The sequence below is a fragment of the Mirounga angustirostris genome, unplaced genomic scaffold, assembly GCF_029215605.1.
Source record: "Mirounga angustirostris isolate CCGP_5_RB_7025 unplaced genomic scaffold, mMirAng1.0.hap1 SCAF_17, whole genome shotgun sequence".
NCBI lineage: Eukaryota > Metazoa > Chordata > Mammalia > Carnivora > Phocidae > Mirounga > Mirounga angustirostris.
In genome coordinates this window covers 44,726,927-44,739,734 of record NW_026991725.1, presented here as the reverse complement: position 1 = coordinate 44,739,734, position 12,808 = coordinate 44,726,927, and the positions used below count along the sequence as shown (strand labels likewise).

Below are 12,808 nucleotides of genomic sequence, written 5' to 3'. Positions count from 1 at the left end.
CTCCTGGCACCCTTCTGGGGAAACTATGGAGGAGGAGCCCCCAAAAGGGGGTGCCCCACAGGGAGGCGTGGCCCCAGACAGGTGGCCCCCAGACTTCCAGAAATGCTGAGACTTGGAAAGGTGGGGTAGGTGGGTTTTTAAAGTTTTATTTGACCCCCTGAAAGCTGTTTATCCCTTTCATAAAAATAAAGATTAAATTATCTTTTTCTTTTAGAATAAAAAAACAAATTACTGTAAAATCCTTTGGCATTTCCTTCAACAGAAAGTGACTGGGTTGTGGGGAAAGAGCCCTGTGCGCCCCACGTGGGGAGGAAGGAGTAACCGGGCGCTTCAGCACCAGGCCCCCCTTCCAGGCTGTCTTAGAATCGCATCTGCTAGATGCCTTTGTGTTTGTGAAGTTGACCGCATGGCCACGCACGCCGCAGGAAGAACCACGACTCTCTCCACAGACGCCGAAGAGAGCGGGCCCTGGGGAACGGGGTCGGGTCAGCAGCCCATTGCTCAGAGAGCGGGGGCACCCATGTTTTCTGTTCTGGAACTTTCATGAGCGGCTCCCGCAAAGGCGTTCACTGAACTCCCTCATCCCCGAGATAAATGTCTCCCTGAGAACCCTGAGGAAGCCCTAGAACTAAAGGCCCTTTTCTGTCCACACCCCAGCCAGGGAGCCGGCCCCTGAGGCTCTGTGCACAGCTCAGCCCTCTTAGGAACATCACAATCTCGAGGGAAACGCACATAAACACGTACGCGTGTCCTCGCCTGCTGATGTGAGCGCGGGGACCCTAACAGAGCCCAGTCCGCCATCGGCACAAAGGCCCCTTACCACTGGTGCCTCCAGGGGCCACCTCCTGACCTCTCCAAGATGGGTGGGGAGGGTACGGGAGGGGTCGCCTTGTAGGGGTGCACCCACAGCTGAGCGTGTGCCTGGACCGTAGTGGGTATCCCCCATGTGTCTGTTGGGACTCGTTATCCGGTGCGCCCCAGGCTATACCCTCCTGCTCTCAGACACGCTGCCCGTGTGCCCTCCTCCATTAGCCCTGGCCCCCATTCCTCACACGTCTTCAACCCTGCCGTCCCAACGCGTCAAGTCTAAAAGCCGACAGACACCACAGGACGCTGCACCGGAAACAAGTCTGGGGCCCAGCTCTGCCTTGAGGGACCTAGGAGAAGCCAATGGCTCTGGGTGCCCCAGGAAAGAACTGGATGTCGAGGACAGGGGGCACCTGTTCCACCCTTCCTGATGTCCCACCACGGCCTCCCGCCATGGCCACCATGCGAGCGCGTCCCCGCAGAGGGTAAACGGCCTCCTGCACCACTCCCTTCTTGGCACTCCTAACACTGCCATTCAGGGGCAGGGGAGCCATTCCTGAAGTGACCCCATCAGCACCGAGAGCCTGCGATGCTATTAAGTCAACGAAAGCAGCCCAACGAGAGAAACACCATCAGTGGTCAGTACCACCCACCTTTGCACTCTGAACATCTTCCCACCTGAACAGGAGGCGCCCCCTCCCTGCCCTGTGTCCAGGGGGCCTGCCCAGCCCCTTGGGTATCAGTGGGGACCTGTGGGCAGACACAAGGTCACCACCTCCTCAGAGCAGAGGCGTCGAGGGCCGGGACCCCTGCTTTCCCTGTCGCTTCAGAGGGTTTGTGGGGGAGGCCTCAGGGACAGGAAGGGAGATTCTGAACATCCCCATTCACCGAGATGCCGCCCCTAACCCGGCAGGAAGACAGGAAGGGGCCTCGCACTCACCAGGCCGTGGTGCCCAGCACAGTCATGACCTCATCAAGGACGTCCTCACTCATGATGTCACCGTAGGTGAGCAGCATCTCGTACACCTGGCTAGCCGTGGTCTTCCGGATCTGGGCAGGATGGAGCACGTCAACAGGAGGAAAAGACCCATGAGAACCCAGAGTGACAGGACCCTGACCAGGGAGCCAACCCCGGGTCCAAATGGAACCTGAGACCTGCTTGGGCACCATGCAGGCTGTTAAAAGTAGGGAGGTGACCTGGGATCCTGGCTCACGAGACCCTGGCCACGGCTGGACAGGTGACCCCGCAGGCTGTGGCCCGGGCCACCCCATTCCCCTGCCGCCCCCATGGCAGCCTCATGAGGGAGAAGCCAGGCCACCTTGCTCTGACTGAAATGCTTCATGGAAAACCTGCCCCTCGTCAGAGAGGCTGCCTCACCTGCTTTCTTCCCTAGCTGCCCACTGGCAACTCCGCTCATGGGATGGGATGGTCTCAGAAGCCCCAGGGCCCACACCAGGGCAACTGAGCAGGCTGGGCAGCCTGAGAACCCGCATTTCTGATGGGGGGTTGCAGCCGGGCCCAGACTGGGCCCCACTTTGAGCCAATGGGTTAGGTGTAAATATCACTTGTACCTTTTAGGAAAATGACACATCGGGATTATCTGAAGAGCGTTTTTTAGCCAGTGGAAAATGGAATTTGCAGGACAGCTGACCTGGGCAGGCGGCGTGAGTGAGGGTGCTGTCAGGCCCAGGGCCCCCTCGCACACACTGTAGGGGTCAGGGCCGTGGCACCACCACGGAAGACGCCTGGAGTGGTGGCGTGCACTCACCACGGGGAACTGGTGGCAGAGCAGAAGGCTCAGCTGCAGGAGCACCTTCCTCCTCACGTCGCCCGGGAACTGCACCATCCCACAGAACCTGCAACAACACTGACCTCCAGCCTCGAGGCAATCGGGCCTGCTTCCGTGAAAACCTGCCCCACATGAGCACGCTCCCCAAAACGAGGCACAGCCCCTCCCAGGAGGCCGTCGCAGCTGACCCCTGCGAGAGACACAGGTGTTCTCCACGGACATCACAGCACCAACTCCAGACGCACTGAGACTAAGATGAAGTCCGCGTCTCTCCCTCCTGACCGCCCTTCCCTTCATCGTCACAGCGGGAACTCAGAACTTACACCGCGACGCTAGACCGCAGTTTCTGCACGTCCTTGGACTTCTTGATTTCCTCCTTACAAAGCGCGAGCAGCTTCACACTGAAGGGGTGGCTAAAAGGGAAGAACACGATGCCAGAGACGAGCTTTCAGCGAGCATGTGCCGCACGGACATGCTGTGGCATCCGGCGACGGCGCGGCCACCAGATGATCAGAGGGCCTTGTCCCCCAGGGGTGCCACACAGCCACATTAACTGGCTCCTTTGCCAGTGCCTGTCCCCGGCATGCGCCTCCCCACCCTCACCAACCGGAGGGGCACACAGCCCGTCCCCGGCAAGTCCAGCGAGTGCAGGCTCAGCCCGGGATCAAAGGAAGCGATGACCAGCTTGTAACCAGGCCCAGCTCCCGGGTCCAAGGAGAACCCAGGAGTGGCCAGAGCATGGACACACGTCCTCCTCCATTCTGCACAGCTGAGGACGACGTGGGGCCAGGCCAGCAAGGCTCCCAACGACACAGACATGGTCCTCCTCTCCAAGCCGCTGCTGGGGGTTCCACTGCCCCCGCTCCCTCTTCTTTGTCCTCAGGGAAAGTGGCCCTTGGTCTCCCTCCACCTGCTGGCGCCCCTGCTTACCTCCTCCAGATCCCTGTCACCCAGAGCTGTCGGTATGCACCTCCAGCCCCCTCCCCTCTTCAGGCGTCTCCCCACAGCTCACTGAAACGCTTGTTGTGGACCGAGTGACCACCACGTCCTCCACCTACGTGACCACGTGGCTCACACCACTGATGACCTACTGTGACGTGCTCTTCCAACTCGGCCTACTTCCCCGTGGCTCTGCTCCCCGTCGTCCTAACAACAGGACACCCCACAGCTCCACTGGGGCTTTTCTTGGTCTACACCCGCTCCCTTGCTGACCTCATATGCCTCATATGGATTCATATGCCCCCCCACCCTCTGAGGACTTTCCACTGGGTTACAGCCTTGAAGATCCATCTCCTCTGGGAGATGTTCTTTAGACAGAAAAGCATGACCCCAGATTCGGGCCGGGCCCGGGGGGGCGGGACAGAGTGGGAGACAATTAACGTGGGAAAACACCAGGCGGGGCCCACCTGGCACAGCTCTTCCCAAGTCCCTGAAACGTGCCCAGAAGGAAGCTCCAGCCCCCCCCTCCCCCCCCCCCGCCACCAGGGCATAAGATGCCCAGCCCAGGGGCAAAGCCCTCAAGGTCTGGGATCCAGGGAAAGTCCTCAGGCTCCTAACAAGATAAACCAGCCACTGTGAGCCTACACACCAGAGCTCACTGGCCAGGAGCAGACTCGGGGCTGCCGTGTGTCCGTGTCCCTGCACACACCCACCCTCTGTGCCCACACCCGGCCAGCCCCCACAGCCCCATTCAGTCCCCCTGTGACAGTCGCGACGCTCTGCACTGCCCGTCTCCACCCTGGTCCACTGCCCATGACCGCCCTGACTGCCAGGCCCCCTTTGGTCGGCGGGGTGGGCAGCGTGGTTACCTCACCTGCTCGGGTTTTTTCCCACCTGAGTGTCAAGGGCCACAGCAGGAGCCTGGCCGGAGGCGCAGCCCCAGCCTCACTAGGGACAGCCAAAGCCTCTTGCCGGCACGGACCAGACCTGAACGTGCTGGAAGTCACCTTCCGGATTCTCACCTCTGCTTCTCCTCGCTCTGTCTCTACGGGGCGAGCTGCGAGGCTTGCCCAGCACAGAGGCACCGAGCGGGGCGTACTTACTCCTGCTCCGCGGTGAAGAGGTCGAAGCACCCGTTGGCGAGCATCTGGTCCAGCGTCTTCAGCAGCGGCACAGACACCCTGAGCGGGAGGGCGAATGCTGAGGCCCCAGGCGCCAACCCCGGAACCACCGAGATGCGGACTCCCCCAGAGTCAGCACCGTCCCAACCCAAATCCGGATGAGACATTGTGTAGAAAACGACAATCCTATTGTACAAGTCACACGGAAACACTAACGATCAAAAAAAGCCAAACAACTAAGGGACGCAAGAGTGAGCTGCACCCCTTAATTTCACCCGCAAAGCCCAAGGGAGCACAAGAGCACAGACCAAGGAGCAGAAAAACCCAGAAATGAGCTTACGTATCCAAAACTGATGAAAAAGTGGAAAACCAACACTGTGGAAGGGACAGATTTCAACACACTGGACACCCACACGCAGAAACAACACACACACATGGATCTGTCACTCGTGTCACACAGAAAATAACCCAAAACGGACCTTAGGTCTAAATATAAAACCTAATACTATAGGGGCGCCTGGGGGGCTCAGTCGTTAAGCGTCTGCCTTCGGCTCAGGTCATGATCCCAGGGTCCTGGGATCGAGCCCCTCGTCTCGGGCTCCCTGCTCAGCAAGGAGCCTGCTTCTCCCTCTCCCACTCCCCCCGCTTGTGTTCCCTCTCGCTGTGTCTCTCTCTGTCAAATAAATCTTTTTAAAAAATAATAAAAATAAATTAGGAAGAGTCAGGGCGCCCTGCTCCGCGGGGAGCCTGCTTCTCCCTCTCCCACTCCCCCTGCTTGTGTTCCCTCTCTCGCTGTGTCTCTGTCAAATAAATCTTTTTAAAAAATAATAAAAATAAATTAGGAAGAGTCGGGGCACCCTGCTCCGCGGGGAGCCTGCTTCTCCCTCTCCCACTCCCCCTGCTTGTGTTCACTCTGTCTCTCTGTCAAATAAATAAAATCTTAAAAAAAAAAAAAAAAACAACTAATACTATAGATCTTCTAGAAAACATCAAGAGAAAACCTTGGTGACCGAGTCAGGCCAAGACTCTTCGCTCTGACACAACAAACACACCCATAAAAACCAGGGGGAGGAGCCGGAGCATGTGCACATGGAGGCGCCCGCTCAGAGTCCGCCAAGCGCGTGAAGGACAGGTCACCACCTGGAAGGCGGTGTCTGCAGGCCACTGTCTGACAAAGGGTTTGCACAGCTCACACGAGAAATCTCAAAACTCAGCAGGACGGGAAATCACGACTACCCAACTGAAAAATAGGCGGGAGGTCTGAACAGACCCTCATTGGGGAGGAAATCCACGCCAGGCAGGAGGGAAGCCCCGAAGCCAAAAGGACAGGCCACAGTGGTCGGAACACACAGACCGCGCCTGGACCCTCAAGACGCCCCAGCAGGGTATAAAACAGTGTGACCTCTTTGCAAAACAGTGTGGCAAGTTTGTAGAAGTTGAACATCCACCTGCCATGCAGCCCAGCTAGCCTGCTCCTCAGCACCAAAGTGGGGACACGTCCACACAGACATGTCTGCGAATGTCCCTCGCAGCTTTCTTTATAACTCCGGCCACAAACAACCCTGGCGACCATCAACAGAGGAACCAAGTGTGGTCTGACCGCACAATGGAAGCCAGACACATCGCAGGTTCCACTGAAATACACTCACAGAAAATGCCCACTGAACCCCAGGGACAAAAAGCAGATCAGCGAGTGGTTGCCTAGGGCTGGGCGCTGGAAGGGGTGACGGTGTGTTCAGTGTCCTGACTGGTGACAGTTACAGGGATGCCAACAGAGTCAACGTCTACCGAACTGCACCCTTTACTCACACTCAGTGCCATCCAGGAAAAGAGAAAAGACCATCGGCTGAGCTCCCATTTGCTTCCCACAGACAGGACAGGCCAACAAGGGCCTGCACCCACGCTGTTGTGACCGGGGCCCAGCTACCCAGGACAGTTGAGAACCAAGTCCAAGAACAACCCTCTCAGAGCACTTTGGGAAACACTCCCAATTCCAAGGTCAGGGCCCAAGGGCTCTACACGCTGCCTTCATGGAAAAGCAGTTAGCAAAAACAATACAGCAAAGATGCTCAGAAAACAAGGCCTATTTCTTGCTGCAACATTCCAATCCTGGCCTGCAGAGATCTTGACACACAGTGGATGTGTCCATGCACAGACCAAGGAGATGTCACCTCGGGGAAGAGCCACGTGTACCCTCCCAGGCTCATCGCCTTGGTCATCTTTAAAGTCCTAATTTGGCTGACCCACAGGGCAGGCTGGTGGCAGCTCCACGATGGTGATGTGGCTGGTGGAACGCCGTGAGCCGTGGGCACTCCCTGGCCTGGCCGCAGTCAGGTCCCCACCTGGGCTATCTCACCGCCCCCTTGCAAATCCTGGTGAGTACAAGTGAGACCGCGGGGGTCTGAAAACCGTGATGAAGGCACCACCCCTTACCTGTCATTCAGAAGGTTGTCCTCAAAGACCTGCAGGAGGGTCCCCCCGAAGCCCTCCAGAGCCTGTGGGTCATTCTGAATCCCCTTCATGTACTCAAAGAGGCTCTGCGTTGAGTACCTGACCTGCAACACAGAGATGCACTCTGGTAACGGTGACAAGACCGCCACCCCCTCGCCACCTGCCCCAGAGGCCACCGCGATGGTTCCACTCCAACATCCACGATGGAGCCAAGGAGACAGACCAACACAGCGTGGGGATCTTGGCAACGTCCCGCCAGATGGGACACAAGCACAGAGACATGGAAGGAGCACTGACCCAGAAATGCTTCTCCTGGGGCAGCAGTGCAGACCGAACACCACAACGACCCCTAAAAGTTGACCTCAGTGGAGGCTGCAGTCTCCCCGAGAAGGAGGTCAGGGGACCAGATGCTCCGACACCTTCCATTCGAAACTCAACCTGTAGCCCCCAAGGCACTGCTGGGCTCAGAGAACCTCCCCACAGACCCCAACGGATGAGCAGAAGCAGTCGATGCAGTGACCGCATGGACGCGGACACAGCTGGCGGTGGGGGCAGCAGGACTCCAGCAGCTGGGGGAGCACCGAAGAAACCCGCTGCCACAGCTGCCTACAGGGCCCCAGACCAGAGTCGCCTGCCTCCATGCCACAGACCCAGGACAGGGAGTGACCAGGAACGAGTCAACAGGAGGAAGTGAGCCGACAGACCCCCTCCCACCCAAGAGCACAGGTACGAGAATTACAAGACACGGCACACGGGAGAGCACTGCAGGTTAATTCTTGGGGAAAATGCGACGACAAAGATGAGCCTGTGGGGCGCGCCTGGGTGGTGCAGTCGGTTGAGCGTCGGCCTCTTGATTTCGGCTCAGGTCATGATCTCAGGGTCGTGAGATCGTCAGGCTCTGCACTCAGTGGGGAGTCTGCTTGAGATTCTCTCTCCCTCTGCCCCTCCCCCCCATGCGCTCTCTTAAAAACAAACAAAAAACACAAAAAACAAAACCCAGATAAGCCTGCAGTGAAAAAGCACAAGAGAGATTTCAAAACAAAGTGAACCTTTGGTAATAAAAAACGGAATTATGGAAACCAAAAATTCAGCATGGGGAGGGAATTAAACAGCAGACTGTACAAAGCTGCAAAACAAAATAGTACCTGGAGAAGAAGACTGAAAACCAGGGAGGGCGGAGCACAGGTGGATACGTGGGGATCATAAGGGGTATACGGGCGGAGGAGATCCTGAACAAGAATGAGGAGGGCAGAGAAGTTTCCAGAAAAGAACACAGACCACAGATCCCAGCCGGTCACAGGCTGCAGCTGCCGAGCGCCAGGCGAGGGATGAGGGGGGCATCCCCACAGCCGAACCAGGAGCAGCGGCCCCACCAGACAGGGCTCTTGCTCTGGCGACACTGGCATCCAAGGGCAGGGGAGTGAAAACGCATCCGCCGTCCCCATGGAAACCCACGTGTGACCACACAGGGGAGCAGGACATCCCCCAACGGCTCCAAAGTGGGGTGCACACGACACTGCTCCCGGGTCCAAGGGAAAAGGACGTGTGACCCCTACGCCAGAGAAAGGACACGAGAAAACGGAACACACAACAGACCAGACTTATCCAGAAAATGACGGCACAAAGAGGAGGAAAGAGAAGCAAAGAGGGCGAAGCAGCAGCTGGTAAGTGAGGTCCAAACGGGCCGCCGAGCCCAACGCTCACAGGAGAACCAGGCTGCCCTGTGCCATGTGCAGCGGGACGCCGTCCACACAGAAGCTCGCCACAACTTTCCTCGTAGTTCTGTGTGCTTCAGGTTCTCCTAAATAGTCCTGCCACTGAGCTTCCCACTGGGAACGCCAGCCCACTCTCAGCAGAGGTAACACGGTCCTTGGGGGTCCTGCCCTGGAAACCCAAGGCCAGGGGAAGGGGCGGACCCTTGACCCCACTTTGACCCCCAAAGCAGAGGAAAGACCAGCACAGCGAGGACCAAGCTGCCCTCCCAGCATGTGCCTCTCAGCCTCTGGCTGTCCCACTCAGACCTCCCACACCGCCCCAGCCCTGGGCCAGGTGCCACCCACCACCATGGGCCTGGGAAGAGGCCTCCTCACCGTCGACTCGGTCAAGCCGCCCACGGACACGGCCAGCCCCAGCAGGACATGGTAGCGGTAGGTGGGCAGCCCCAGGAGCTGGGTGATGCGAGGGAAGGACTGGGACGGCGCATTCCAGTTCACGGAGGCCATGTCGGATCTGCAGAGAGTGAGCCAACAAGCTGGAGGGGGGCCCGCGCCCGCCGGGGGTCGGGGACCCCGGCCTCCCGTACCTGGGGAAGAGCTTTTCCAGCTCTCCTCGGTGGGGCACGTGTGGGACGGGAGAGCCGTGAGAGTGCAGCAGAGCCATGAAGACGCGGGCGGCGTGCGCGCGGATCCGGTCAATCTTCTCACTCGCCTGCTGGGCCACATGACACATGACTTGCTGACAGCTACAAACCAAGAGCGAGGCCATTAGCCCAGCTTGAACCCAGGGCACCAGCCAGAGCAGCCCCGCGAGCACGGCATCTACTCCAGCCACAGGGTGGACGGGACGCAGCCACAGTGAACCTGAGCCCTCAGAGGCCTGAGCACCAGGTCTGGGGTAGAAGCAGTGCAGACAGATGGGGTGGGCTGGGTGACGGGGGGAAGGGGACACAGGAAGGAACTGAAGGTAGGAGGGAGGGAAGGGAGGCCCCGGCAGCAAAAGCAGACTGGACACAGAGACCCCGGCCTCCCCCCACAGTGCTGGCGTCCTCCCACCGACTGGGCCAGACCCCACACAGGAGGCACTCACACACTGGCCTCGATCAGCTCTGGCTGCTCCCTCCCCAGCAGGAGCGTCAGGTCCATCAGACTGGTCATGGCGGCCTCACGGACCCTGCAGGGACAAGGAGGCGATGAAGAGCCCCAGGTGCCATGTGACCCACACTCAGGAGGCTCAGACACCTTCAACCAGGGCGAGTTCCAGAGACTGACCGTCACTTTGGTAGGAAAGGCCCACCAAACGCAGTACACGCAGCTGGCTAGAGCACTTTCTCCTGCGCTCTGTTAGCAAGGACGCATGTCTGACACCCGAAGGCAGATGCCAGGTCCCAAGTGCACACAAACGGCACTGAGGTGCCCACAAAAGCTCCAAATGCAGTACGTGCAGTGCGGCCTGGTCCACAAAGCCTTCTCCCGGCAGAGAAACTGAGGGACAGACGCATACGGAGCAGCTCCTGTCTGCCACCACCCTTCCAGATCAGGGCGTCGCTCTCCACTGCGACAGACTCACTCCACATCCGCTCACACTGAAGAAACGAAGCTTCCACAACGTGGAAACCTGAGCCCACACCATGACTGGCCAAACCAGGGTGAAAGCCGCACTTCAGACCGGGGACACAGCTGGGCAGCAGGGACCACAGACCCGCCCCGCACCAGCAAGGCCGGCAGGTCCTGCAGGCCAGGCACTGGCCCTTCCACCGACAGACAGACGGAGGCCCCGGCCCACAGGAGCCTGGCCGGTGAAGCACTGAGCTCAGGTGTGGGGCTGCTGGAGGCACGAGACAGACACGGGCCGGGGTTCACGGGAGCAGGACAGGCTGTCCCCAGGGCATGGCTGCCAACCAGATGCTGCTCAGGACCTGAGACATATGCCTGCCCATCTGCAGGCGCCAGGCTGGGCAGGGTGTGGGAGACACGAGGACGGCGGGGCCCTGCGGACCCCCCAGTGTCTGTGGGTACAGCACTCACAGGAGAGGTGGGGGAAGAGGACACACAGAGGACAAACCCAAGCCTGCACACACACCCTCGGGGCCTCACCAGCTCCTTACAGGTGGCGCACGGTCCGACCCCACACAGAGGGCCTCAGGCGACCCGCACCCACACCACAGGCCTGACCTTCGTGCTCCCTGCAAGCATGTGCACACCCAAAGCCTCCGCCATTCTGAGTGTACACTTTCTGGGTTTGGTTAGCGCTACAAGGAATGGTTTAAAAAAAAAATAGGGGCTCCTGGGGGGCTCAGTCATTGAGTGTCTGCCTTCAGCTTCGGTCGTGGTCCCAGGGTCCTGGGATGGAGCCCCGCATCGGGCTCCCTGCTCGCAGAAAGCCTGCTTCTCCCTCACCCACTCGCCCTGCTTGTGTTCCCTCTCTCACGGTCTGTCAAATTAATAAATAAAATCTTAAAAAAAAAAAGTGTTCTTATACAAAGTAGAGTATCATATAGGTAAATCAATTATGCATACTGAAATACTCAGGATACAAGGGGGCATAAGAAGATTTATAGATAATTAAAACATCTAAATTATGGTGCACACCTGGGTGGCTCAGTCGTTAAGCGTCTGCCTTCGGCTCAGGTCATGATCCCCGGGTCCTGGGATCGAGCCCCATGTCAGGCTCCCTGCTCCCCGGGAAGCCCGCTTCTCCCTCTCCCGCTCCCCCTGCTTGTGTTCCCTCTCTCGCTGTCTGGCTGTCAAATAAATAAAACCTTTAAAGAAGGGCGCATGGGTGGCTCAGTCAGTTAGGTGTCTGCCTTCCGCTCAGGTCATGGTCCCAGGGTCCTAGGATCGAGCCCCGAGTTGGGCTCCCTGCTCTGCGGGGAGCCTACTTCTCCCTCTGCCTCTGCCTCTCTCTCTCTCTCATGAATAAATAAATAAAATCTTCAAAAAATAAATAAAGAAAGAAAGAAAGAAAGAAAGAAAGAAGGAAGGAAGGAAGGAAGGAAGAAAGAAAGAAGAAAGAAAGAAAGAAAGAAGAAAGAAAGAAGAAAGAAAGAAAGAAAGGAAAGAAAGAAAGAAAGAAAGAAAGAAAGAAAGAAAGAAAGAAAGAAAGAAAGAAAGAAAGAAAGAAAGAAAGAAAGGAAGAAAGAAAGAAAGAAAGATTCTTAGGGACGCCTGGGTGGCTCAGTCAGTTAAGCGTCTGCCTTCGGCTCGGGTCATGGTCCCAGGGTCCTGGGATCGAATCCCACATCGGGCTCCCTGCTCAGCGGGAAGCCCGCTTCTCCCTCTCCCGCTCTCCCTGCTTGTGTCCCCTCTCTTGCTGTGGCTCTCTCTGTCAAATAAATAAATAAAATCTTTAAAAAAATAAAAATAAATAAATGAAAATTAAAAAATTAAAAAAAAAAAAAAAAGACCAAGTGTTAAAATACTAGGAGAGGACAGAGGCAGACACAGGGTTGCCACAGATCCCAGAACAAACAGGCAGGTCTTTAAACAACATGCTGACAGAAAACAGGTGGAAAAATAAGTGACTGGGGACGGTCTAAAGAAAGCGAGAGTCTTCTGAAAAGGACGCACGTCGCTGGGCGTCCACGCCCGCACCGCACAGGCCTTGGGGGGAACGCCCGCACCAGCACCCGGGCTTCCTCCTCACAGGGTTCCGTGTCCGTGCTGCGGAGGGACCCAAGAAAAGCCACCGCCCTTCCGGCTGGAACCATGGGGAGTTGGGACGACCAGGGCCCCCGGGAGCACAGGGAGCGCCGTGTGGGGGTGTGCCCCAGAGGGGGACCCCACGCCCACGCAGGAGGGCTGCCCACCACACAGCACAAGGGTGGCCGCCCACATCAGGTGAGGCGGAGACCGCAGTTCTGGATTCAAACCAAGCCCGCTGGCCACTGGAAAGCCATCAGCACCCCCGGAGGAGTGAGGAAACCCATCCCCACAGCAAACGTCCCGGAGCCAGGATCCGCTCCAAAACCACATGCCCCACAAA

General features: G+C 57.9%; 2 protein-coding genes across 7 annotated transcripts in view; one reads left to right on the top strand and one right to left on the bottom strand.

Annotated features, from left to right (window-relative positions):
• The window catches only part of TBCD (tubulin folding cofactor D), a 164,618-nt gene that overhangs the window by 3,951 nt on the left and 147,859 nt on the right, over positions 1-12,808 (bottom strand). For 3 of the 4 annotated variants that reach the window (XM_064583412.1, XM_064583411.1, XM_064583413.1), the window contains 8 exons: positions 9,914-9,997; positions 9,411-9,569; positions 9,199-9,337; positions 7,091-7,212; positions 4,640-4,717; positions 2,921-3,010; positions 2,577-2,664; positions 1,748-1,857 (listed from right to left, as the gene is read on the bottom strand). In XM_064583412.1, coding sequence (XP_064439482.1) covers positions 1,748-1,857; positions 2,577-2,664; positions 2,921-3,010; positions 4,640-4,717; positions 7,091-7,212; positions 9,199-9,337; positions 9,411-9,569; positions 9,914-9,997 — 870 coding nt within the window. Of the gene's footprint in view, positions 1-1,747; positions 1,858-2,576; positions 2,665-2,920; positions 3,011-4,639; positions 4,718-7,090; positions 7,213-9,198; positions 9,338-9,410; positions 9,570-9,913; positions 9,998-12,808 lie in introns of those variants that run through there. The other variant, XM_064583414.1, reaches the window with a different exon arrangement.
• Positions 1-12,808, top strand: part of B3GNTL1 (UDP-GlcNAc:betaGal beta-1,3-N-acetylglucosaminyltransferase like 1) — a 136,000-nt gene that overhangs the window by 117,849 nt on the left and 5,343 nt on the right. Inside the window, exon 14 of one of the 3 annotated variants that reach the window (XR_010408724.1) lies at positions 2,387-12,227. The exons of 1 other annotated variant lie outside the window; for it this stretch is intronic. The gene's annotated coding sequence lies outside the window, so the exon portion shown is untranslated. Of the gene's footprint in view, positions 1-262; positions 12,228-12,808 lie in introns of those variants that run through there. One more of the 3 variants, XR_010408722.1, reaches the window with a different exon arrangement.